Consider the following 27,788-nt stretch of genomic DNA (forward strand, 5'->3'; position numbering starts at 1 on the left):
TTTAATCAATTCATCAGTTTTCAGAATAACAAGTTGGTCTGCAGCACCTTGCAAAGGATGACCAAGGATTTTGTCTTTGTTTTTATTATTATCTGAACGTACACATTTCTATATTTTTAATGTGTTTAAATCCATTGAGACACTGTGATGCTCAAGTTTTCTCACCTTTGGTCGGTGGGAATCCCTTCCTTTGGCGTCCTATGTCCTGCTGACATGATTCCAGTATTCTTGTAGAGCTTATTTGCTTTAGAATTTGTGAGAGAGATAAAACTGACTATATTTCTGCCCCAGAACTATTCTGCCCCAGCTGTTTTTTCAGCTAGCCTTTTTTTCTGTGGGAGTTGATATTTAGAGACCACAATTTGGACGTTTGGGGCATTTGTTATTAAGTTTGAGTTTGGTTGTTGTTCAGTCACTAAGTTGTGCCTGACTCTTTGCGACCCCCTGCAGCCCACCAGGCTTTCTTGTCCTTCACTATGTCGGAGTTTGCTCAAACTCATGTCCATTGAATTGGTGATGCCATCCAACCATCTCATCCTCTGTCGCCCCCTTCTCCTCCTGCCCTCAGTCTTTCCCAGCATCAGGGTCTTTTCCAATGAGTTGGCTCCTTGCATCAGGTGGCCAAAATATTGGAGCTTCAGCATCAGTCCTTCCATTGAATGTTTGGAGCATTTTCAGTGGACAGAGATAGTAAGCATGTTTTTTCTTTTTAAAAATAAAGAAAATATTAGTGATATTTTTCATCTCAGGAAAGGTTTTTTTTTAAACTTAGCTTTAATTTTGTATATTAATGTCTCTTCTTTTTCTAAAAATCTTGATGGCAACTTTATAGTCACTTGTTTACTTTGTACTACTATGTATGTAACATAATTTCAATATAGCAATATCAGGGTTGCCACTAACAATAATAGGCTTGTTCTTAAGATATATCTCACTAAGGGTATATAATGAATAAATTTTGTTTTGAATCTGAAATAATGTGATTTTTTTACCATAATCTTGATTACCAGCTAGTATGAGGAATAGGTTTGATTTTGTTTGTTTCCAGGTAGATAATTCTCTCGTAGCATTATCTATTGGGAAAACAAAGCAAAATATCTTTTCTCTACTTCTGTCATGACACCTGTATCATATATCAAATGCCCATATACCTGGGGGTCTGTGTCTTATTTCTTCTGTTCCATTGGCTGGTTTTGATGATTTCCTCTGTCCTGTCACACTTGTCATAGTCAAGACTTGTAATAAGTCTTGATGTATATTAGAAAGGTTCTTTACTTCTTCCTTATGTTCCTTTTTTTTTCCCCAAGACTATCCTGGGTACTGGTCCTTTGCATTTCCTTATATACTTAAACTTATCAGTGTGTTCACTATAACTGCATTATGATTTTCACTGAGATGACTTTGACTGTCAATCAGTTTGGGGAGAATTGATGTCTCTGCAATACTGAGTCTTTCAAATCATGATCATTTGCATATATTTTGATTTATTTAGCCCTTTACTCCCTGTCAATGAAGTTTTGTGATTTTCCTGGAGAGGATTTACACACTTCTCTTTGGATCTATTGCTAAGTACGTTGTCTTTTTAAGGCAATTTTAAAATGGAATCTTTGTGCTTTTTTGTTTTATTTTGTAACTGTGATTGCTGTTTACAAAGAAACGCAATTGGTTTTGAATCCCATAGTCTTGTTCAATTCTTATCTCTAACAGTTTTTCTGGGGATACTTTGTTTTCTCTATTCACCGATGTATCATTTGTGAATAATGAGTTTTGTTCTTTTCTTGCCAGTCCTTAGACCTTTATTTCTTTTGCCTTACTTCTCTGGCTAGGACCTCCAGTATGTTCCTGAGTAGAAGTGCGGACAGAGGACATCTTAATCTTGTTCCTGATCACAAAGGGAAAGCTTTCACTGTTTAACCATTCCCTGTGATGTTCCTTGTAGTTTTTTGGTAGATACCTTGAGTCAAATTAAGGAAGTTCCCTTCTGTTTCTTTTGTGCCAAGAGTTTATATATTGAATGGATGTTAAATTTTATTAAATACTTTTATTGCATCTAATGAGAAGATCATAGTTTTCTCTTTAATCTGTTTACTTTATTAATTATTTATTTACAGATTAATAACTTAATCTATTATTTCTCTTTAATCTGATTTACTTCTTATTGTTCAGTCTTGAATTTTTTAGTAATTAACCTACTTTTTCATGACCTACTTGGTCACAGTCTTAAAAAAATTGCAGTTTGTTGAATTTTTGATCACGATTTTTATGTGTGTTGATGAGTGTAATTGCCTTTTAGCTTTCCTTTCTTATAATGCCTTTGTCTCTCTTTTGTTTTGAGGTTATGCTGGCTTTATAAAATGAGCTGCAGAATTTTCCCACTTTTTCTTATCTGGAAGAATTTGCATAATATAGCTATTTCCTAGATGATTGGTATAATTCTTTAGAAAAGCCATCTGGATCTGGAGTTTTCTTTGTGAGAAGACTTTTATTTACCTGCTCAATTTCTTTATGGTTATAGGACAGTTTATGCATTTCTATATTTTATGAGATACCTATTTCAGTAAATTGTGCTTTTTAGCATTTTATCTAAAATTTCAAATTTATTGATAATAAAGTTTGTAGAATAATCCTAACATCTGTTAGGGTTTTGTAGAATTTTCCTAACATCTATAGGATCTGTAGTGATAGTTTCTTTTTTTAAATCCTCATTGTAGTTTATTTGTGCCTTCTCGTTAAAAATCTTTTTTAATCACGGATGCCAAGTATTTATTGTATTTTTTCTCTTAATCTTTTTAAAGAATCAGTGTTTGTCTTTGATCTTTCCCTGTTGCATCATTTCTCAAACTCTGTTCTCAGAACTGCATTATATGTAAACATTACTGAACACTCTGAGGAGTTTCATATGTTATATATATGATGTATTTATTTTATTTTACTTATTATACTACTATTCATTTAAAATGAACGATACTAAACTCATTGCATGTTAATATAAATAAGATTCTTTAAAAAAGAAAAAACTATGTTTTTGAGAACTAATTTAGTGAGGTAAATGATACTGTTTAATAATCTTGCAAATTTCATTTGAATGTTTGGCTTAATAGAAAACATCTGTATTTTCATATTTACTTCTGAATTCGATCTAGCATAATATGTTTTGGTTGAAGTAGAAGAAAACCCAGTCCCACACAAATAGGAAGTTTATAAAGGGAAGAATATTTTTAGCCTTTTCAGATTGTTGTGAATAATCTGGTAGTATAGCACATCTCAGCAAGTGTTGTTTTTTTTTAAAGGTTGGTTGCAGTCTGGAATCTGAAATTTTATCAGTACATTTATCTTATTCCAGTACCTTAAAGTTCATTGGTCTCTCTTGCACTTTTGGAGGATCTTTTACTTACGCATGATTTCAGAACATCATGATTTGCTCATTTGGAAAATAATAAATTCACTTAGTTCTGCACAGTTTCTAAATACTGATATGTTTCAGTATGTGATACCAAAAACCACATTTGTTGAAATCACCACCAGTCTTATCAGAAAAGTCTCTTATATATTGGGATGCTGTCAAGCTCAAGATAGAAAATATGTTTGCCAAATTCCCATTTCTTCCTTGAAAAGTCAAGGCTCATTGGCAATGTGATCTTTGGCAACAAGTACTGCCAGTTGTTTTCCAGGCTCACTGTGTCCAGTGTTGAGGAAATGTCTGCCTGGATAAGTGTAATTTGTCTAGAAATTGTTCTTTGAAGTAAAGTTGGTGTTCCATGAAGGGAAGTGAAAGTGTTAGTCGCTCAGTCGTGTCTGACTCTTTGTGACCCCATGGAGTGTAACTGGCCAGCCTCCTCTGTCCGTGAATTCTCCAGTCAAGAATACTAGAGTGGGTTGCCATTCCCTTTCCCAGGGGATCTTCCCAACCCAGAAATTGAACCTGGATCTCCTGTGTTGCAGGCAGATTCTTTACCATGTGAGCCACAGATGTTCCATGAAAAAACGAACCCCAGTATTCCATGAAAACAGTGCCTAAATCAGCAAGCAGCTCAGTCACAAAGTGTTTTCATTTCACTTTGATTTGTGGCAGATATGTTTATTATTTTCTCATTTTGTCATCACATGGAGAATTTAATAAATGAATAATTTTTACTGCTTCATCAAGGACATTCTTAAGTGAAACAGACTTTCTCTTACTGCCAGTCTGTGATAGTCAATAATACAATGATTTAAGTAGAGTTTGATGCCTTGATATAAGGCTGCATCTGTTATGTCCACTTTTGCTGTTGCACCATGATGTTATAAATATCAACACAGCCTAAAAGGCAAACATCATCTTAGTACTATTATGGAAATAGTTTTCACCTTTCGGATTCCCTAAAAGAATTCTTGAGAACCAGACTTTGTGACATTACTCTTTTGTCTGTTTTTGGCTATGGCTCGTTTCTGATCTTACTTATTGTTTCATTTTATTGTCTTTCACTGTATCTTGCTGTTCTTTTTCTGAGTTTTAAGATGAATGCTCGCTTCCTCAGTTTTAATCCTTCCATACTCATTTATGCATTTGAGGGCATAAATTTCTGTCCAGTTCTTTGGTGTAGCATATTCATATTTATTCAGTTCCACATATTTTATAATTTCCATTGTTATTTCTTCTTTATACATGGGTTGGTAAATATATTTCTTAGTTTGCAAGCAGGGAGATTTTATTGTTTCTTTTTCTTAATGGTTTCTGACTTCATTGCATTGTGGGTAGTTAACACTTCATATGATTTCAGTTCTTGGGAATTCTTTGAGATTTGTTTTATGGTCCAACATACGGTCAGTTTTTATAAAAGTTCCATGTATTCGTTAGCCCCTCAGTGCAGAGTCCTATATATGTTGACTGTTTCAAGTATTAACTTGTTTCGAACAAGTTAATCTTGTTTGAATCTTCTATTAATGACTGATTTTTTTTTTCGTGATGTTTCATTTTTGTGTTTGTTCTATCAGCTACTGAGAGGTGTATGTTTAAAATGTCCAAGTATAGTTATAGATTGACTGTTTTCCCTCGTACAGTTTTAAGATTTTATCACACCGAGGCACTGTTAGTGGGTGCTTATATGTTTAGAAATGTTACAGCTTTCTGATTCTTTGTAACATGTGTTGTTATGAAGTATTCCTCCTTGTAGCTAATTATGCTTTTGGTCTTAATATCTACTTGTCTGGTTTTTGTGTAGCTCAGTCTGCTTTCTTTAGCATTTTCATGTTGTATCTGCCTTTCCATTTCTTTGTGCTAGAGATACCTGTTTTATGAATAATATGTAAACTTTAAAAAAAAATCCAATCTAACAATCTTTGTTATTTACTTGAAACATTAAATCCATTTATAGTGAACGTAATTGTTCATATATCTGAGTTTAAACCTGCTGCTGCTGCTAAGTCGCTTCAGTCGTGCGACCCCATAGACAGCAGCCAACCAGGCTCCCCTGTCCCTGGGATTCTCCAGGCAAGAACACTGGAGTGGGTTGCCATTTCCTTCTCCAATGCATGAAAGTGAAAAGTGAAAATCAAGTCGCTCTGTCGTGTCCGACTCTTTGCGACCCCATGGACTGCAGCCTACCAGGCTCCTCCACCCATGGGATTTTCCAGGCAAGAGTACTGGAGTGGGGTGCCATTGCCTTCTCTGGAGTTTAAACCTACCATCATATAAACCTACCATACAAACACTTTGTGTTTGTCTCATCTGTTTATATTCCTTTTTACTGTTCTTTCTGTCTGGATAATTTTTTTATTATTCCTTTTACTTTATGCTCGTTTTTATATACTTACATGCTTACTCTTCTTTTACTATATAGGTTACTATACAGTTAATTCAAGAACCCTCAGATACTGTATTTCTATTCATTTTCTCAATGACTTATCTATTGTTACACATTTTAAATCTGTGACTATTTACTCACAAGTGATAATTACTTTTTGTAAAGTTAGTATTCATTAGCATTATCATTGTTGCCAATTTTGATGCTTTTCATTCCTCCCTTCATTTTCAGCCTTTTCTCTCAGATCATTTCTTTTTTTCCTTCCAAAAGAACATATTTGAACATTTCCTTTTAGCACTGGTTTGGTGGTGGCACATACCTTCAGGTCTCTTTTTTTTGTATATGTGATCTGAAATTTTTTTTTTTTTTTTACTATCATTCTTATAAGATGCTTTAGCCAGGGACAGATTTTAGGTTGGCATATGAGTACATTAAATTAATAATGCTGTTGTTTTCTCATCTTTATCTATTGACAGCTGTGTTGATGTAAATGTTTTTATTCTGAAGGCAGTTTGACTGTGTTGAAGAGTTTTGCTTTGTCTAGAGGTTTTTGCAGTTTTAGTGTGATCTCTCTAGGTATTATATTTATCTATTTTCTTTTTATTTATCCTGCTTGGTGTTTTGTTGAGATTTCTGAAGTCTGTGGATTGAAATCTTTGATCAGTTTTGGGAAATTCTCAACCAGCTTTCTGTCCTGCCTGTTGTGCCCACAGCAAATGTAGCCCCAGATTTGGGCCCATGTCTCTGCATTTTTTTTCTTCTGGAGCTTGGCCTGTGCATTTTTAATTGCTTTGTCTGTTCTTCTATGTCATGAAAAATATTTTTCAAATATTTTCTCCAGCTTTTTTGTTGTCTACCGGGGAGGATTTGAGTGACCTCCTTTGCCATCACCCTATGTGATTCCTTTAAGTATTAGAATTCTGTTTTGCTATCCATAGTATATTAATTATTTTTATGGCTTCTCAGATATGCCTGTTTCACTGGAGAGAGAACACACTTGCAGAAGGACTGCTAAGTACTGGGTTCTTTGAGTACTGTATTTCATCCTCAGAATTCTTTAAAATATTGGTCCCATTTCATGGTTGAAGAAACTGAGTCTCAGGATGATTCGGGTGTCTTGGTAAGTGGTAGCATGACCCTTGAACCCACGCCTTACTGAAAGCGGTTCATGCATTAAATCAGTCAGTCATGTTACTACTAGGATGGAATGGAAATAAAAGTTTGATCCCTTTGCTCTTAAGTTTGTGTATCAGGGTAGGAGTTGGCTAGATTTTTCTAGAGCTTGAATCGAATCTAAATTTTACAACCTGCAGTGACTTGATTGTTCTGTTGTGTTGTTAGGTAAATGAATGCCTTAATCACTTTTATTTCTTTTTTGTCTAGCATTGTTCTTGTCCTTAGGTGTTAAGTTTGTAAAGAACATGTTAAATGAATGAGTCTGCTTATAGTTTGGGGACTATACTGTGGATTTAAGATGTAGGCCAAGAATTTCGCTTATTGTCACCATGGTGGCCTATGGTGATTTTTTTCTTTGCTCCTGTTCTAGTACACCTGAAAGATATAACACTTTTCTGATCATGTTCTTGTCAAAACAGTAACACATTACAGGATTCTCAAGTCAGGGCATTGAGTGTGGAGAGGGGACATTCTCCCCCAGGCTGTTACCAGAATCCTGTGGGTGGCTGGGGAGTGAGCAGTGTGCACAGTGTTCTCAGGTGATCCTGTTACTCCTTCCAAATCCCTTTGGCCCAACCAGGGGAGAGTCTCTGTAACTTATGATACTGTGCAATTCTGAATTTTGTCAGTTTGTCTTGATTTGAAATACTGTCTTCATAGAATATGGAAATATCTTAAAGTCTTCAATTCAGTCACTCGGTCGTGTCCGACTCTTTGCGACCCCGTGAATCGCAGCACGCCAGGCCTCCCTGTCCATCACCAACTCCCGGAGTTCACTCAAACTCATGTCCATCGAGTCGGTGATGCCATCCAGCCATCTCATCCTCTGTCATCCCCTTCTTCTCCTGCCCCCAATTCCTCCCAGCATCAGGTTCTTTTCCAATGAGTCAACTCTTCGCATGAGGTGGCCAAAGTATTGGAGTTTCAGCTTTAGCATCAGTCCTTCCGATGAACACCCAGAACTGATCTCCTTTAGGATGGACTGGTTGGATCTCCTTGCAGTCCAAGGGACTCTCAAGAGTCTTCTCCAACACCACAGGTCAAAGCATCCATTCTTTGGCATTCAGCTTTCTTCACAGTCCAACTCTCACATCCATCCATGACCACAGGAAAAACCGTAGCCTTGACTAGACGGACCTTTGTTGGCAAACCTTTGTTGTCTCTGCTTTTGAATATGCTGTCTACGTTGGTCATAACTTTTCTTCCAAGGAGTAAGTGTCTTTTTATTTTATGGCTGCAATCACCATCTGCAGTGATTTTGGAGCCCAACAAAATAAAGTCTGACACCGTTTCCACTGTTTCCCCATCTATTTCCCATGAAGTGATGGGACCAGATGCCATGATCTTCGTTTTCTGAATGTTGAGCTTTAAGTCAACTTTTTCACTCTCCTCTTTCACTTTCATCAAGAGGCTTTTTAGTTCCTCTTCACTTTTTGCCATAAGGGTGGTGTCATCTGCATATCTGAGGTTATAGATATTTCTGCTGGCAATCTTGATTCCAGTTTGTGCTTCTTCCAGCCCAGCGTTTCTCATGATGTACTCTGCATAGAAGTTAAATAAGCAGGGTGACAATATACAGCCTTGACATACTCCTTTTCCTAATTGGAACCAGTCTGTTGTTCCATGTCCAGTTCTAACTGTTGCTTCCTGACCTGCATATAGGTTTCTCAAGAGGCAGGTCAGGTGGTCTGTATTCTCATCTCTTTCAGAATTTTCCACAGTTTATTGTGATCCACACAGTCAAGGACTTTGGCATAGTCAATAAAGCAGAAATAGATGTTTTTCTGGAACTCTCTTGCTTTTTCCATGATCCAGCGGATGTTGGCAATTTGATCTCTGGTTCCTCTGCCTTTTTAAAACCAGCTTGAACATCTGGAAGTTCATAGTTCACATATTGCTGAAGCCTGGCTTGGAGAATTTTGAGCATTACTTTACTAGCGTCTGAGATGAGTGCAGTTGTGCAGTAGTTTGAGCACTCTTTGGCATTGCCTTTCTTTGGGATCAGAATGAAAACTGACCTTTTCCAGTCCTGTGTCCACTGCTGAGTTTTCCAAATTTGCTGGCATATTGAGTGCAGTACTTTCACAGCATCATCTTTCAGGATTTGAAATAGCTCAACTGAAATTCCATCACCTCCACTAGCTTTGTTGGTAGTGATGCTTTCTAAGGCCCACTTGACTTCACATTCCAGGATGTCTGGCTCTAGGTGAGTGATCACACCATCGTGATTATCTGGGTTGTGAAGATCTTTTTTGTACAGTTCTTCTGTGTATTCTTGCCACCTCGTCTTAATATCTTCTGCTTCTGTTAGGTCCATACCATTTCTGTCCTTTATCGAGCCCATCTTTGCATGAAATGTTTCCTTGGTATCTCTGATTTTCTTGAAGAGATCTCTTCCCATTCTGTTGTTTTCCTCTATTTCTTTGCATGATCGCTGAGGAAGGCTTTCTTATCTCTCCTTGCTATTCTTTGGAATTCTGTATTTAGATGCTTATATCTTTCCTTTTCTCCTTTCCTTTTTGCTTCTCTTCTTTTCACAGCTATTTGTAAGGCCTCCCCAGACAGCCATTTTGCTTTTTTGCATTTCTTTTCCATCGGGATGGTCTTGATCCCTGTCTCCTGTACAATTTCACGAACCTCTGTCCATAGGCACTCTATCTATCAGATCTAGTCCCTTAAATCTATTTCTCACTTCCACTGTATAATCATAAGGGATTTGACATCCCTTATTCTCTCTAGCTTTTATGGAGAACGCAACAGTGTTGGTTCATAGCACGCATCTTGAGATTTAGTTACTCATTTCTCTTGTCCATCCTCAGGAAAGTAGTAATTATTGAGAAGCCAATGTGGTAAAATGTAGCTTACCATAGAAATTCAATATGCTACCGTAGAATTTTCTGGCTCAGAATTTACTAGTCCATTCTCACCTGTTGCTCAGTTATACACTTTACTGAATTTTTTGCAATTTTTAATAATAGCATTTATATTTTTCCCTATAGATCAAATAGGACAGTAAAAATTATTATTGTTTGTATTCAAGGCAGATATTATTTTACCATCACCTAGTTAAGAACTATCACATAGGAAAGACAGATTTCGTTACAAACCTACCGTTATTTCAGATTCATTTAACACAGAGGCACCATTTTACATATTTTGCTAAAGAATATAGATAGATATTGCCATTTATGTACTTTGAAATAAAAATTTTCCGTCTTAATACTGGTCAAAGTTTTATTTGAAGTCTGTTTGTGACCAATTTTCATTTTAAAAAATGAGTATTTTGAAGCTTGTTTGAAAAGCAACATTAGCAAAGGAGGAAGAGTTTTAGAGAAACTAGAAATAAATCGATCCTCATAGTAAGGGGAACAACAGAGAGTTGGACCAATAAAGAAAAGCTGGGCTAGAGAGGGGAAAAATCAGCTGCAAGGGAAGCAGTTGGATTAGAGATGAAATAGGAAGAACGGTGAATTTGGGAAAACTGAAATAGCAGAATACATATCACCAATTGGCAAAAAGGGATAGAATATACTAGTTACTAACTGTAGAGTGAGAAATTTTGACCCTGAAAAAAGACTGTATGTTTTGGGGTGATTTTACTCAAGTTTTCCAGATTGAAGTTTTTCACTTTTTTTAACTGGTTGTAGGAATTGGAAATGTGCCCATTCTTATATGTAAGCTCAACTCTCAGTTTTTAATCACTCCCCCAAAGAGGGATTATGTGTTTATAGTAATATTTCATGTATCTGAAACTAGGCCAGATCTAGCAAGCCTCTTCTGTTTGAATGAAAGTCAAGAATTAAAAGACCAGGAATAAATGGAAAAAGACCTAAAAGGAGAAAGACGACTTATAAAGCCAGTGTATTAACCATTAGGCATTGTACTCCTTAGTCTGGGTCCTGGGTATTCTTTTCTTGTTTCAAATGCATTGTAAGTTTCTAACAGAAACTATTCTTAATTTTATATATGTTTTACCAGTTTGATTTTTCAATTTTAAGCCCATAATCAGAAAGCAGCAAATCACAAATCAGAACTCAGAAGAATGTAGTCTGTGGTCAGGCTTATTTAAAAGCAGTATGCCTGACATCTGAGGTGACATTGAAAAAGCCCAAATATTTATACAAAGTTGGCATTGTTCAAAGTGCACACTATTCTGAATCCATTTAGTATGTGTATATAGGGTTCTGTCTACCTTATGATGTTGGAGGCATCACTGGAATATTGGTTTTCAGAGTTGGTATTTACTGTCTACAACAACAGTGGGCTTCCCTGGTGGCTCAGATGGTAAAGACTCTGACTGCAATGCAGGAGACCTGGGTTCAATACTTGGGTCAGGAAGATCCCCTGGAGAAGAGCATGGCAACACACTCCAGTATTCTTGCTTGGAGAATCCCATGGACAGAGGAGCCTAGTGGGCTATATAGTCCATGGGGTCGCAAAGAGCTGGACATGGCTGAGCAACTTTCACTTTCAAGTACCATTGATTTAGGAAAGAGTTATGAGAGAACAGTTTAAATTTTAAAAAGCTTTTATCTATTGATTTAATTTTTCTTTGGGAAGAACTTGGGGAGAAAATAGTCTTTTTTTATTGTGGCATTTCATTTTGAAGACATACAGTCTGGAAATATTTCTACAGAATTAAAGTTTTAGAGCTGGAAGGAACTTGGATAATCATATAGTCTAGTGTTTCTTTACCTTGGCTGCACATTTTAAAAGCTTTTCAGTTGATTCTATTGTATAACTAGGAATTGAGGATTTTATATTGCTATATATTTTGAATGGGATATCCAATGACGTTTGAGGATATGTAAAGCTTTGGAAAAATATGATTCCTTTTTCTGTAGTATCTACCTTCATTTGATGTATACCGTGACCATTTTACAATATGAGAATTTACAGTTACTCTATGAGTCTATTACATGGAGGACTAAATAAAACACTTCAGGGTGTCCAGTATGTAGGAGGTACTCAGCAAATATTGATGGTGATGAAAATGAAGGTAGTATGCAATTGGAACGGACACATAGAAAGAGAATGCAGATTTGGGAGTGTTTGAAAGAAGATTGGCTAGATTCAGTTACTGAACACATATGCAGGATAAGGGAAGGAGTTTGGAGACTTAACTGATATTCACGCCCTTCACTGAGTTTGAGTGTGTGTGCATTTAATTTTAAAAGAAGGCTGAAAGTTGATTGGAATTGCTTGTCTTGGCTTTGCACTTAATTCACTATGAGCATTGAGTTTTAAAAAGAATCTCTAATTTAACCAGGTAATGTTAGGTATTAAAGATAATTTTTGTTTAATCTATTTTCTGTACAAAAAAAGAAAAGTCTTAAATTATTACTAAAAATCAGCTTAGAAAAAGTAGCCTTACACTTTATATGTTGTTTTTTTATTTCCTAAATTGCATTTTTGGAGGATGCACACTTGATAGTCTGAGTTAGCGTTGAGCACTCAATTAGCCTTTCCTTAGACAAGTGTCAATAAAAACGGTCATATATTTGTCTTCAGGTCAGTGACCGTGTTGGCAGAGCACTCATTGGTTAAGATGTTTCACTGACTAAAGTTTGATATTATAGGATTTGCTGTTTACAAAATTAGCTGTTTGCAGGTGTGATCCAAGTGAAGTGAAGGAACACATGGTTAGAGCTGTGGAACATTTTAAAGGTTAGCAAGGTCTGTTTCATTTATAAATTTTAGCTTAATTTTTAGCACAGGTAATAATACTTTGATGTTGTTAGAACATTAAGGATTGCAAAAAGCAATACAAAACCCATCTCCAACTTGTCTTCGTGCTGTGTTTTATGCAAATAAAAGCCAATGTAAATACATACTTTCCCCTTCTTTTCTGTGCAAGTAGAACCTTGCAGTACACACTGTCCTATTTTATATTAGTTTTTTTTTTTTTTAATGAAAGCGTTTAAAATTTTATTTAGATTTATGGTACGGACTTTTCTTCAATATTGGCATCTTTTCAGAGTGTTTCAGAATGTTTTAAGTGTTTGATGAACATGATCATGTTTATTTGGTCAGTGTGATGATGGTGAAGCTTGTGTTAACTTCTGTGAGTTTTCTTTGTTTACTTTTCTAGTTACTCAGCTCCCTATTTTTACCTGCCCATGAAATGCTGATGATCTATCCTTGAACATTTTTTTTTTTTTTTTTACTATACACACCCATTCTGGGAGATTTCACTCACATTCCTGGTTTTTTATATTCTTGACTTGAAGATCCCCCTCTGTATTCTTGGGCTTCCCTTGTGGCTCAGCTGGTAAAGAATCCGCCTGCAATGCGGGAGACCTGGGTTCGATCCCTGGGTTAGGAAGATCCCCTGGAGAAGGGAAAGGCTACCCACTCCAGTATTCTGGCCTGGAGAATTCCTTGGACTGTACAGTCCATGGGGTCAAAAAGAGTCAGACACAGCTGAGCGACTTTCACTTTCACTTTCTCCATATTCTTGGTTCCCAAATAGTATCTTCTTGCCCGGGTGTGCACCGTGAATCTAGCTTCCATTTGGCATACCCAGTTTGAATATTCCTCACCACATGATGTGGGCAAAACTCATCTCTCTCAAGTTTCCTCTGTTCCCTGCTGTTAAAGGGGAAAAAAGTGCACAGCCTGCATTTTCGTATTTCCTGTCTCAAGTGAGTAGTATAAACACTGAGTTCTTTACTGAGAAACAGTGATCATCTCAGACTGCGCGCTTTTCTTTCACCAGCCACAGCTGTCTTCTTTCTCTTCTACCTTAATAAGTGCTGCAAAATAAAAGGTGTCTAATTAAGACATTTTGGTATTAAAAACAGAGCAAGACAGCAGGTGAAACGGTCTTCTGAAATGTCTATCTGTATTTTATATGCCAGAGCATTCTATAAATGAAATTAAAGACAACAGTAATTCTGCAGTATAATTATATGCTATTTTAGAAGTATGTATATTTCAAGTACATTTGAAACAGAAGTGATTAGTTCTTCTATTGAGGATTAGAGAAGGTTTCATAAAGGAGGTAACCATGCATTTCATAGAGAATTAATTTATGGGAACACATTTCTCTACGCTAATATAGGGAGCATTTTGTCAACACTGTTGCCTATCTTGTCTTTTCAGACTGCTAGGAAAAATCATGATAGGTATTTGCTGGATAGCATGAATGAGGAACCGAGGAGACCTTCCTAAACTGTTTCAGATTTGTGTAAAACTCATTTTGGGAGACTGGTTTTATGACTAGGAAGTAAGACAAATAATGATATGGATGGGGCTTTTGTATCCACTCTTGGTTGATTCATCAAGACTCTTGTGTGTGTCTAAGGATCATCTCTTTATCAGTTTTTGGAAGTATTTATATGTGTATATGTGTCTATATGTAAAATATATGTAGCCTGTTTTAAATAATTTCCTTTTAATCTGTTTCTTTATGTCACTTGATTGCCTCCTTTGGGGAATTATTTTAGTGACAGTTAAACTAATGATATTTATACAGGTCAAAGATTATTAAACTAAAGTTTGTATTTTTCAGTTTTTTAAAATATTCTAAAGAAATAGTGAAGATATTTTATAGTCAGAATTATTTTTAGTTTTATAGTAAATTGTTTAAATTTGATGGCTTCTTAATTTTTTCCCTAAGTATCAGATGCCTGCTGTGTGTTAGGCAATAGTTAATTACTTTACCAAAACACAAATACTCCTGCTCTTTTGGATTTTATGTTGTACCAAGCAAGGCAGGCGTGATAAATAATTAAATCATGTTGCCTGTTAGGAGATAGAAAGAGCTAAGGAAAGGCAAACAAATAGGAGAGGAAGAGGTGTATTAGAAATACTGGAAGCTGGGATGGAGTTTATAATATGAAATTAGAGTGGTCAGGGTAGACCTCTTGGAGAAGGTGAAGTCTGAGCTAAGACCTGAGAAAGTGTTTTAGGCAGAGGAAACAAGCAGTGGAAAGCTCCTGAAGTGAGACTGTGCCTGGCTTGTTCAAGGGACAATGGGAAGGTTGTTGTGGCTGGAACAGAATAAGGTAAGGAAGATGTGTGAACAGAGCCTAATAGCAGGCTGTTGTAAGGACTTTGTTTTTCTCTCTGAAACCAGAAGCTCATGGAGGATTTTGAGCCAGAGAGTGGATTGATGTTTAACAAGTTCATTCTGATTACTTTGTGGAGAATTTACTATATTGATGTTTAACAAGTTCATTCTGATTACTTTGTGGAGAATTTACCATGGAGGAGTGTGGGTCGAAGCAGGGAGTCCTCAAGGAGGCTTTTGCAGTAATCATGAGCATACGTGGTGATGGTGGCTTGTACTAGGGTGGTAGCAGAGGAGTTGGTAGTAGAAGTCAAATTGTGGGTTTGTTTTGAAGGTACAGCCCAAAGGATATGTTGAAAGTTGGATGTAGGAGGCAGTATGTAAGAAGAGGTGTAAAGGATGCCCCTGTTGGTTTTCAGCAGAGCAAATGGATGATGAAATTGCCATCAGCTGATAGATAGTGTTGGATAAAGGGATTTGAGGCTGAGGCTGAGATGTCAGGGACTCAGTGTTGTAGATTTTAAGTTTGAGTGTCTAATAGATTTCCAAATGGAGGTGTGGAGTTGAGTAGGCAATTTTGACAATCAAAAATCATGATCCCACCAGGCTCCTCTGTCCATGGGCATTCTCCAGGTAAGAATACTGGAGTGTATTGCCATTCTCTCTCCCCTGCGGGGATCTTCCCAACCCAGGGATCAAACTCAGGTCTCCTGCGTTGCAGGTGGATTCTTTACCTGAACCACCAGGGAAACCCCAGTTTTTCGTAACAATTATTTATTGAGTACCTCTATTTGATAGTTCAGATGGTAAAGAATATGCCCACATTGCCAGAGACCGAGGTTGGATCCGTGGGTCGGGAAGATAAGGAAATGGCAACCCGCTCCAGTATTCTTGCCTGGAGAATCCCGTGGAAAGAGGAGCCTGTCGGGCTACAGTCCATAGGGTTGCAAAGAGTCGGACACGACTGAGCAATTAACATTTCACTTCTATTTGATACTAGATGATTCGGGGCTACATTGATAAGCAAATATAATTATGGGCTCAGTCCTTACAGAAATTAACATATAGTGTGGTAGACAGATGTTAATTAAGTAACTATGCAAACATTTTTAGTAACAGTTGCAAATGCTTTGAAGGAAGGGCATCTAGGACTAAGGGGGCAGATAATGGGGCCTGATGACCCTGAGGGTAAGGGAAGGCTTTCTTGAGAAAATGATGTTTGAGCTATAATTTATATAGAATAAAATTCATTCATTTAAATTGTATAGGTGGATGAATTTTGACTAATCCTTGTGACCACCGCTACAGGCAGGATATAGAATAATGCTATCATTCCAAAAAGTTCTCTGATGCCTGTTTTTTGCCCACTTTCAACTGGGTTGTCTTTTAAATTGATTTGTAGGGGTTCTTCCTATATTCTAGATACAGATCTTTTACTGACTATGTATATTGCAAATACTTTCTTCCAGTTTGCACATTACCTTTTTATTCTCTTTATGGTGTCTTTGGATGAACAGTTTCTAATTTAAGTGAAATCCCAGTTTATCAGTCTTTTTCTTTTCTTTCCAGTGTCTTGTTTACAAAATACTTTCTTGTATAAGGGTCATGAAGATATCCTTGCTTCTGAAAGTTCGTTTATCCATGATTCATTGCAGATTAAATTTGTTTATGATCTGAGCTAGGAGTCAGGGTTCATTTTTGTTCATATGATGTTCAGTTTATCCAGTACCATTTATTGGAAAGATCAGTTTTCACCCACTGAATATAAATCATTTTGTTGTAAAGTGACTGTGTGTGGGGGGCTGTTCCTCAGTTCTTTGATTCTGTTGGTCTGTTTATCAGTCCTTGCATCAGCCACATACCTGAACACTGCACATCAGGTAATGTTGTTCTTCTAGAGTCCTGGCTGTTCTAAGTCTTTTGTATTTCCATGTAAATTTTAGAGTTAGTCTGTTAATTTCTGCAGAAAGCCTGCTGGGATTTTGATTGAGATTACATAAAATGTCTAAGCCAACATTGGAGAAACTGATACATCTCCACAATATTTAGTCTTCCAGTCAGTGAGGATGACATATCCCTCTGTTTAGTAAACCCCTTAATTTCTCTCAACAATGTCGCAGTGTAGAAGTATTGTACTTCTCTTGCTAGATTTATCTTCTAGCTATTCACCTTTTTGGGATGCTATTATACATGGTATCATTTTCAAAATTTTAGTTTTCTAGTTTATTGGAAATGATAGAAATTATATATATACACGCACAAATATAGGTGTGTATATATATATGTGTGTGTATATATGTGTGTGTATATATGTGTGTGTATATATATATATATACCTGTTTGTGTCTAGTTACTTGACACCTGTGTCTAGTTACTTTAGTGATTCTAACAGTTTGTTAAAGATTCTCTTGTTTTCTATGCACTCAATCATGTTATCTTTGAATAATAATTATATGTCATTACCAATCTTTTATTTTTCCCCCTGCTTTATTCTTTTTTTATACTGTTGATTTGTCTGTTGGTTTGTTTATTTTGTTGAATATACGGTGTTAATGAATATACTTGTCTTGTTCCTGAATTTTTATTTTCTTCCTGAAAGTCCACTATTTTCATCAATAAAAGATGATATTGAGTATACATTTTATTTTGTAAACTAGATCTATTAGGTTAAGGATGTTCCCATTCTTAATGTTTTAAAGTCTTCAGTGGATGTTGAATTTTAACAGATAATTTTCCTTTATTGAGATGATTATATGAATTTTATTGTGTAATTTGGTGAGTTACAATGATTAATTTCCAAAAGTTAAATTAGCCTGCTTTCCTGAAATAAATTCCATTGTTTATATAATGCATCATCTTTTTTATGCAGTCTGAATCTGATTTGCAAAATTTTGTTTAGGATTTTTGTGTCTGTTCATGAGAAGTATTGGCGGGTAAATTTCTTTCTTGTGATGTCATTGTCAGGTTTGGTATCAGAGTTTTGGTGACCTCATTAAGACTTGGAAATTGTTCCCCATTTTTGTGTTCTCTAAAAGATTGCATATGGTTCCTTGAGTTCTGTACTTGTCTTATTTTATTTCCTTCATTATACTATTTGGGGTTTGATTGCTGTATTTTCCTGACTACTGCAGATGGAAACTTATTAATTTTTCAACCTTTCTTAAAAATGCATTTTAAATATGCATTTTCAAGCTATAAATGTTCATGGTTTAGCTGTATCTCATTTTTTTTTTTTCCTGGGCTGCTGCTGCTTTTTAAAAAAAAAAATTTATTTATTTGGCTGTGCTGGGCCTTAGTCGCAGCATGGGGGATCTAGTTCTCTGACCAGGGATTGAACCTAGGCCCCCTGCTTTAGGAGCTCGGAGTCTTAGCCACTGGGCCACCAGGGAAGTCCCTGTCTCACAAATTTTGAGACCATTCATTCATTTAGCATATTTTCTAATTTCCATTGTGATTTCTTCACTAACAGGTTATTAGTTTTATGTTACTGATTTTGAGTTTAATTTCACTGTTCTCAAAACATGTAACATGTGATTTCAATCATTTGTTATTTGTTGACTTCCTCTGTGGCCCTGTATATAGCCTAGTTTGGTCTACATTCCTTGAGTGTTTGAGAAGAATGTGTATTATGCAACTGTTGTATATAGTAGTTTGCTGCTGCTGCTGCTGCTGCTGCTAAGTCGCTTCAGTCGTGTCCGACTCTGTGCGACCCCATAGACGGCAGCCCACCAGGCTCCCCCGTCCTTGGGATTCTCCAGGCAAGAACACTAGAGTGGGTATAGTAGTCTAAGCATGTTAATTAAATTGAGTTGTTAATAGTGTTGTCAAATCTTATATTCTAAGGCTTTTTATTGTTATTAGATGTTTTTTTGTCCTGTCAGTTACTAGAAGTATATTAAAATCTCCAACCATTATTATGGATTATTCAGTTTTTCCTTTTGATTCTGTCAACTCTTACGATATAGATTTTGAAGCTGTGTTATAAGATGTATGCAAATTTATGATTGTTATATTCCTGGTTAATTGGTCCTTTTATTATAATAAACTGTCCCTTTAGTTTTTCTAGTAGTAATAGTTTTTTGATTTGTCAACTGATACATAGTGACATCACCATACATTTAATTAATGTTTTATATATTATTATTTTTTTTAATATCTATATGTCCCTAAGTTTAAAGCAAATCTCCTATAAACAGAATATAGTTGAGTGTTTTAAAAATTAAGTAATATTTGTTATTTTATTGAAATATTGAATATGAATATGAAATTGAATATGAATTTGAAATCTTAGAGGTCCATAAACATTTAATGTAGAACATGATATAATAGGTTCTGAGCTTGTCAGCCTGATCCTGGTTTTCTATTTGTCTTGTTTTGGTCCTTCTTTGAATTAATCAAGCATTATTTGTTCCTTTATATGTGTATAGGCATTTTGAAGTAGTTACCCAATAGATTACATTGTGCAAGTTTGGTTTATTAGATTCCAGTCTAAATTTGTACATCTAACACTTGCTGAAAAATACAAGAAATTTATAGCAATTTATTTATTCTGTTGTCCTTTATGTTAGTCTTGTCATATTTTATACTTCTACACATCTTTAAACTATACTAGTCATTGTTACTGTTATTTTAAATGTTAATGTTTTTATTTGTTTACATTTTTACCTTTCCATTCCTTTCTGTTAATTCCTCTAGTTCTGTGCTTCCGTCTGGGGCCATTTTCTTTTAGCTGGATGAATCCTTTTCAGTTGAACAAGTTATCTCAGTTTTCATTCATCTGAAACTATTATTATTTCATCTTTGTATTTGGAGTATATTTTCTCTTAGTATAGAATTCTAGGTTGGTTGATTTATTATTTTCTTTTTCTGTCTTAGCACCTTAAAGATCTTGGTTTTTTGTATTCTATTTCCATTATTTATGATACAGAATAGGTTTTTAGTCTGATTGCCATTCCCCTGAAGGAAATGTGACGTATTTTCCCTGGCTGCTTTTAAGGTTTTCACTTTGACTTTGGCTTTTAGGACTTTGACTCTGATATGTCTAGCTATATTTGCTTCATATCCTACTGAGGTTTGTGGAGCTTCATACGTTTGCTAGAGACTCATGTCTTTTGTTAGCTTTGGAAAATTCTTGACCAGCATTCTTACTGCTTATGTGTCATTTTCTCCACTTTTTGTAACTCCAGTTAGATGTGTGTTAGGCCTTTTTAGCATGACATACATGTCTTTAACACTTGTGAGTTGTGTTTTCTCTCCATTTTTTCTATCTTGATGTGTGATTTTATTTTACACTTTTGTTGTTCCATTTTACTCTTTTAAGAATTCTAGGCTTTGCTGAAATTCTCCATTTATCCTGTTTGCTTTTTGCCTGGAACATATCAGTCATTATTAAGGTCTCTCATATAACTCTAAAATGTGAATGACCTATGTGTCTTTTTTCTGTTTTCTATTACTTCTGTTGGTCGTCCATCTCCTCTGTTCTTTTTTTAATGGAGATAAAATTCACATAGTGTGAAGTTCACCACTTTAACCTTTTAAAGTACAGTCACCCTCAGATATGGGTGGGTGACTGTACTTTAAAAGGTTAAAATGGGTTCCATTTAACCTTTGTGGGTTCCATTCTTGGAGACGGAAATGGCAACCCACTCCAGTATGCTTGCCTGGAAAATCCCAATGGACGGACGATCGTGGTAGGCTATGGTCCATGGGGTTGCAAAGAGTCGGACGCGGCATTCTAGGCCACCACAATAAAGTGAATACTGCAATAAAGCTAGTCACAGAAATTTTTCTGTTTCCCAGAGCATATAAAAGTTGTGTTACACTGTACTGTAGTCTGTGAAGTGTCTGAACATCAGTGTATACACCTTAATTAAAAAATACTCGATTGCTAAAAAAATGCTCACCAGCATCAGAACTGTCAGTGAGTTGTAATCTTTTTTGCAATAGTAACATTAAAGAGCACTGCTCACAGACCACCGTGACAAATATAATAGTCATGAAAAAGTTTGAAATACTGTGAAAATTACCAAAACGTGACACAGAAACTTGAAATGAGCAAATGCTGTTGGAAAAATGGCACCAATATACCTGCTTCACACAGGGTTGCCACACACCTCTGATTTATAAAACACACACACAGTGTCTTTGAAGCACAATAAAGTGAGGAATGCTTGTATACAACTCAGTGGTTTTCAGTGTATTCACAGGGTATACAGCCATTACATTATCTAATTTCAGGATACTTGCATCACCCCAAAAAGAGAACTCCTGACCATTGACCTCAGCTCCAGTTGTCCCCTCTGCCCATCCCCCTGGCAAAGACTGATCAGTCTGCTTTCTGCTCTCTGGCTTTGACTGTTCTGGACAGTTCATATAAATGAATCGTACCATATATGGACTTTGGAGTCTGACTTCTTCACTTAGCATAAGTGTTTGCAAGATGTGTCTGTGTTGTAGTGTGTATCAGACTTCACTCCATTTTGTGGCTAAAAAGCATTCCATTGTGTATATAATTTATCACATTTTGTTTATTCATTCATCAGTTAAAGAACTTTTAGTTTTTTCCCTACTGTTTGGCCATTTTATGACTAGTGCTGCTGTGGACATTCATGTTATAAATACGGTGTGAATGTATGTCTTCAGTTCTCTTGGATCTATACCTGGAGTGGAATTGCTAGGTCCTTTGATAGCTCTGGTGGCTCAGAGGTTAAAGCATCTGCCCGCAATGCGGGAGACCAGGGTTCAATCCCTGGGTTGGGAAGATCCCCTGGAGAAGGAAATGGCACCCCACTCCAGTACTCTTGCCTGGAAAATCCCATGGACGGAGGAGCCTGGTAGGCTACAGTCCATGGGGTCGCAAAGAGTTGGACACGACTGAGCGACTTCACTTTGATAGCTCTTGTGTTTACCTCTGAGAAACTGCTCAAATGTTCTGCATAACAGCTGCATCCTTTTACAGTCCCTTCAGCATGTATGAGAGTTATTTTCTCCGCTTTCTTACCAACACTTGTTATTTTCTATAGTTCAAAAAAAAAATTTTTATTGTAGCCATCCTGATGAGTGTTGGCCATTTCTTCTTACTTTTTGTAGAATGCCTTTTAAATTTAATTGAGGGTTTTTGGACTTGGTAGAGCTGATGTATTTAAATTTTGATCTTAAGCCAAGTAGAGGCTCTTTTGAAATCTTAACAGAGGGATTGGCTTGTATGAAGGCCCTTCTGATGTGCTGAGACCTCTACTCCAATCTTTGTCTCCCTTGAACAGGGTAGAGCTGAAATCTCTTCTCAGCTCTTTTTTGTCATAATGGCTGTTTTCTGCTAGTTTTCTTGAATCTTCCCCTTCTTTCTGGTTCTTCCTCTCTGGGACTTTGCACTTTAGTTTCCGGCTCTTTGGTGGCCGAAAATCTCCGTCTTCTCTCAACCTAGTGGGACTGCCACCTCCTGCGTGGGCTGCTTTCTGTTCCACAGGGAAGTCAGGAAAAGCCAGCGTGGCTGTGGGGTCGTGTTGTTTCCATTTTCCCGTCTTTTAACAGTTGTCGCCCCTCTTGTTCCTCTCTGTGTACATTACTCTTCAGTGCCTTCAAATGATTTTTCCTTTTATCCAGATTTTATTTTTTTTAGAGAAACAGTTTTAATTTTTTTTTTTTTTTTTTTTTGCCATTTTCAAAAAGTACAACTAACCAGGTAAAGAGGCACAAATATAAAGTAATGAGTCTTGGAAAACATAGAATACTCCTTGACGTAAATCACAGCAAGATCTTTCTCGATCCACCTCCTGGTTTCAGAACTTGATGAAGCTCAGGTTCTTGATGTCTCATGGTAGAAAGAATTCTGTGAGAACCAAGTGATAGGTAAGAAATGGATTTAGAGAAAAAGACACTCCACAGACAGAGTTTGGGCCATCTTGGAAGGAGAGAGTGGCCTATCTGGATCTTGTAGCTTTTATTAGCAAGAGGGTTAGTTTGATACAAGCTACTTTATTATGATGGGAACTGAGAACACTGATTTATGAGTTGAACCACAAGAAGATGAGAAACTGATACTTACTGAGAGTGAGAGCATAAATTCCTGAACAGAAAATTTAGACAAGATAATAGGAGGAAGGAATTTGATTTTCAAACTAGGGGATCAAGTCAGCCATGTTGAAGGAAGATAAAGGGTGATTTAAAGGTGAGATATGTGACACCGAGTTGATGTTTGGTAATTTTCTTGAAAATGGAGCAAAGTATTTAAAGAATACAAATTGGATAAAGAATTTAAGATAAGACTTGAAGAGGAAATATTTAATAAGCAGTTATTGGGTTCAGTAGTGAAAGAAACTAAGATTATGAATTTAAGATTTTGAATCTGTTTAATTTTATAAGTGTTAGTGGTTATGAGGTAGTTGGAGATTTGAGTGTTTACATGGGATGTCTAAAGAACAATGTATATCTATCTGCTCAGTGTGCTAGGGAGGACTGTGTTTGCAAAATCTGAGTAGTATAGACACAGTGAACACGTCAGAGGAAGACTGAAGTTGTAGAAATGGACATTCTTTTTAGAACACAGACAAGTAGAGAAAGAAAGCAAAATAGATCTGTAAAGGTAAGATTTCCGTATCCTCTTACAGCCTTAAAAAACTGGGTTTTGGAAAGAAACTATATGCTTTCTCTACCCAAAAATCCCCAAGAAGGGAGCCAGGTTTACAGACCACCTTATCTTATATCTGTGTTTTTCCTTTTGCCCTTTTGTGAACTCTCAAGGTTAGTCAGTGATTTTCTTCACACTTTCATTAGGAAATTTGCCAAAGGCATCCTTTTGAGGCAGCTGTCTGTGTACCCTTGGAGGCCGTCAGTAATGTTTCCAATCTATAGGAGTAGTGCACAAAAATGTTGGGCTGAGCTGCATCTTTGTGGTTTAAAACATTCCCCCTCCAAAGCCACCCCCTCCCCAACAATATAAAATGTATCACATTTTGAAGTTTTTGTACCTTAGTCTTTTGTTACTGTATCTTTTCAGGTGAAATACATCACTAAGAGTAAATATATCCAAATATATCAATAATGAAAGGAGACTTGATTTTTAAAGTGTAATTGAAGTAGCAGTAGTGGGCACCTTAGAGATCTTTATAGATAAACAAGAATTCTTTTTGTATCGAATGTTATGATTTTTAAATTTTAACTGTAAAGTAAAATAGACCTGAATTGTGGTTCTTCCTTTGGTCTAAGGTGGTCAGAGGATACATCCATGCTGATGATCCTATGAAGTTTTTGGAGCGTATTAAATACAATGTGAATAAGCCCATAATTAAAATGCAGTAGAATAAGTTGAAATGCATGTGTGTTTTTGTTCCTGTTCACTTGAATAATATAGGCAACCGTTACACCATATGCATCTTTAATATATTAGTCTGACTGTTTGTCTTGTTTTACTAAACTGTCTTCTTTCAGCCACCCACACAGAATATGCCTATGGGTCCCGGAGGGATGAGTCCGAGCGGCCCTCCCCCACCTCCGCGCGCTCACAACATGCCTTCAGATGGAATGGTAGGTGGGGGTCCTCCGGCACCACACATGCAGAACCAGATGAACGGCCAGATGCCTGGTAAGTTTCTCTCCTCTAAGACATTAACACCAGAGTTGCTTAGCAACTGAAACGACATGGGGGCTCAAGGGATACTTAGATTGTTGATGACAAAACTGCTTTGAATGCCCTCGAGTCCAAGCTCTCTTAGAGTTTGTTAGCTACAGAGCTACGTGACCTGTATTCAGTGTTTATCAGGCTGCCCTTGGGCTTTGATGTAGCTGACACACAGCATTCCTCTGATGAACAGAACTGGCTAAATTTAGTCTGTCTGAAACTATGCAATACAGCTGGCTTTAGAAGCTTTTGGAGGGGGAAAAAGGCATGGCATAAGAATTAAAATGTTTATAAAAATGTATTGTAGCATTTCTCTGAGTTTTGTGTTTACTTGAAATTTTATTGATTTCAGAAACGGTACTGCTGAAAAAATAACACATGGGGAGATAAAAACGAAACACCCTCTAAAGTGCGAATGTATTTAATATTTCCTCCTTGGTCTATTGAAACTGAGCTTGGATTTTTATGAATATATATGTTTATAGCATAATGGAAATATGGAAGTTGAGCAGAATTAAAAGCTGAAAAGTGTCAGCTTTCTTATATAATGCATTATTTGTTGTTTATCCATTTTAAGTTTAGAGCTACTTAAAATACCAGACCATCAGGTGCTGATTTACATACCTTTTGCTGGGTTGAATTTTTAATCTGAAAAGTATCTTTAAATTATCTTGTTTTTGTAACAATAGTCACACCCATACCCATAAGTTTTGGTGGAGTGTTTTCTACATTTAATGTGAGAATTTTTGCTTTCTAAAAACAAAGGTTATTTTCATTAACATAAAGAATGTATTATACAAATAGCAATAGTGAGAGTAAATTAAAATCACAGAGAAGTTTATTTTTAAAATTAGTATTATTAGCATCCTTAGGATAGTATGAACTGATTGTGTTGGTAGCATTGGTGTTCAGGGTCTTTGGATGTAGAAAGTACGGAGCAGAAGAGGCCAGGTCACCTGGCTTACAGGAGAGTGATGTGTGATTGATTGGTCATGTAGGAGGGTGAGGTGTTTTGGTGGCAGCTTTCTCTTTCTTGCCAGGGCTTCCACAGTCATGGCCCACATGGCCCTCACCCCACGTGGAGGCAGGATTAAAGACATAACAGCTTGTTGGTTGTAGTTAGAAGGAAGCTTCTTGCTTCCTTCTGGTTGTAGCCAGAAGGAACTGGTTGTAGTCGAAGGAAGCTTCTTGCTCTGTCCACACTTAGATCATCAGGACAAGTTGCTTTTAAAACTGTCAGGGTAGTGCCAATGCAGCTTCGTAAGTCAGGGGAATTTTGTGATTTTTTTTTTTTTTTATAGTGGTGCCTTTAATTAGGAATTCAATTCAACTTCTCCAGGTAACATTCACACCAAAGGCTGAGGAAGCAAGTGAGCAGCAGTGTAATTATTGTTAACATGACATTTGGTTTTTTGTGTAAGGCCATCTGGAATAAGATATCTCTTTATGAGCCAGGGATTTTCAACCAGTTATGACCTAGGTTGTGCAGAATACTGGAGAACTAGTAAAACAACTCATTGTTAGAAAGTTTACAGTTAGGTGTAGGAGAAATTGGAAGTCCAGTTAGTTATATTGTTTTTATTTAATAAGTTTCTACGGTATTTAGCCAACCTTTTTCTGTACACAAATTTGTATCTGGGCTTTTAATTTCTGATTTTAGTTGTGTTTTTAATATTTTGTCTTGTAAGTGGTAGTGCTCTTTATATGCTGTTTGATCTTGGTCACATATCTTCCTTTAAAATAAATTTAGCTGATTAAAAAAACAATTAGATAATATATACTGATGGTACCAAAATCAAAAGGTGCGAAAAGGCACACAGCCCCTATCTATCCAGACTCATTGTTCCAGATAGTCATTGGTGTCTAGTTACCCTTTAAAACATGTGCTGGTGTACATTCTTTTTTCTTCTCTTTTCTTTTAAACACAAATGGTAGCATATGTTAGATAGTATTATATTTCATATTTTTACCTCTTGAAGATTTCCTTAGACACCATGAGTATATAAAGATATATTTTGGACCTGCTGCTGCTGCTAAGTCGCTTCAGTCATGTCCAACTCTGTGCGACCCCATAGACGGCAGCCCACCAGGCTCCCACGTCCCTGGGATTCTCCAGGCAAGAACACTGGAGTGGGTTGCCATTTCCTTCTCCAAAGCATGAAAGTGAAAAGTGAAAGTGAAGTCACTCAGTCCTGCCCGACTCTTAGCGACCCCATGGACTGCAGCCTACCAGGCTCCTCCATCCATGAGATTTTCCAGGCAAGAGTATATTTTGGAGACCACTCAGTATATAAAGAGCTTCCTCGTTGTTTTTGATGACTGTATTACATTCTTTTTATGGATGCCTCTCATTTATTTGGACAGTTTCCTTCTGATAGAAATATAGGTTATTTCTAGTCTTTTGGTATTAAAAATTATGCTGTTATGAATATGCCTGTGAAATATAAATAAGTAAACAAATTTAGAGTTTTGTATCCATATTCATATACACTCAAAAACTTGTATATTTATAGGATAAAGTCCTAGAACTAAAATTGTTAGGTTAAAGGTATATGCATTTTATAATATGGTAGTTATTGTCATATTGGTCTACATAAAAATAGTACTTACTTATACATTTATAGTCTTCCAATGAAGTATGAAAGTGCTTTTTTCTTCATAATAGGGTTGGAACAAAGCTTTTGATCTTTGCAAATCTAAAAGATTAAAAATGGATCTCATGGTTTTAATTTGCCTTTTTACTATATTAAGTGAAACAAGGAATTTTCTCATATTTATGGCCCTTTTGTAAAGCTTTTGTGTGAACTGATGTTTCATGTACTTTGCCTGTTTACTGCTGGTGGACTTTTACTTACTTAGTTTATATGTTAAGTAATTAGTTTGGTCTGTGCTATTTCTTGTATATATTTTTTCCCAGTTAATATTTTTATTATTTAATTTTGCTTTGTTGGTCATGTGCAAATGTTTTATTTTTATGTACGCTAGTTTATAAATCTTTTATAGTTGTGAAAAGCACTTCCACTCTTAAGTTTATTTTAGAAATTCTCCAGTTTGAAATACTCTTTTATGGTTTCCTTACTTTTTCTTTCTTCTTTTACATCTGGACTTAGTTTTGCTAGAAAAAACATGGTAGGGAATCCAGCCTGTGTTTTTCCAGATGTCTACTCAGTTGTCACAACATCACTTATTGAATTATCTT

General features: G+C 36.2%; 1 protein-coding gene across 3 annotated transcripts in view; it reads left to right on the forward strand.

Annotated features, from left to right (window-relative positions):
* Positions 1–27,788, forward strand: part of SS18 (SS18 subunit of BAF chromatin remodeling complex) — a 76,499-nt gene that overhangs the window by 14,394 nt on the left and 34,317 nt on the right. For all 3 annotated transcript variants that reach the window (XM_070362044.1, XM_070362045.1, XM_070362046.1), the window contains exon 4: positions 24,400–24,553. In XM_070362044.1, the coding sequence (XP_070218145.1) occupies positions 24,400–24,553 (154 nt within the window). The remainder of the gene's footprint in view (positions 1–24,399; positions 24,554–27,788) is intronic.

This window comes from Bos mutus, chromosome 24 (assembly GCF_027580195.1).
Source record: "Bos mutus isolate GX-2022 chromosome 24, NWIPB_WYAK_1.1, whole genome shotgun sequence".
Classification (NCBI taxonomy): domain Eukaryota; kingdom Metazoa; phylum Chordata; class Mammalia; order Artiodactyla; family Bovidae; genus Bos; species Bos mutus.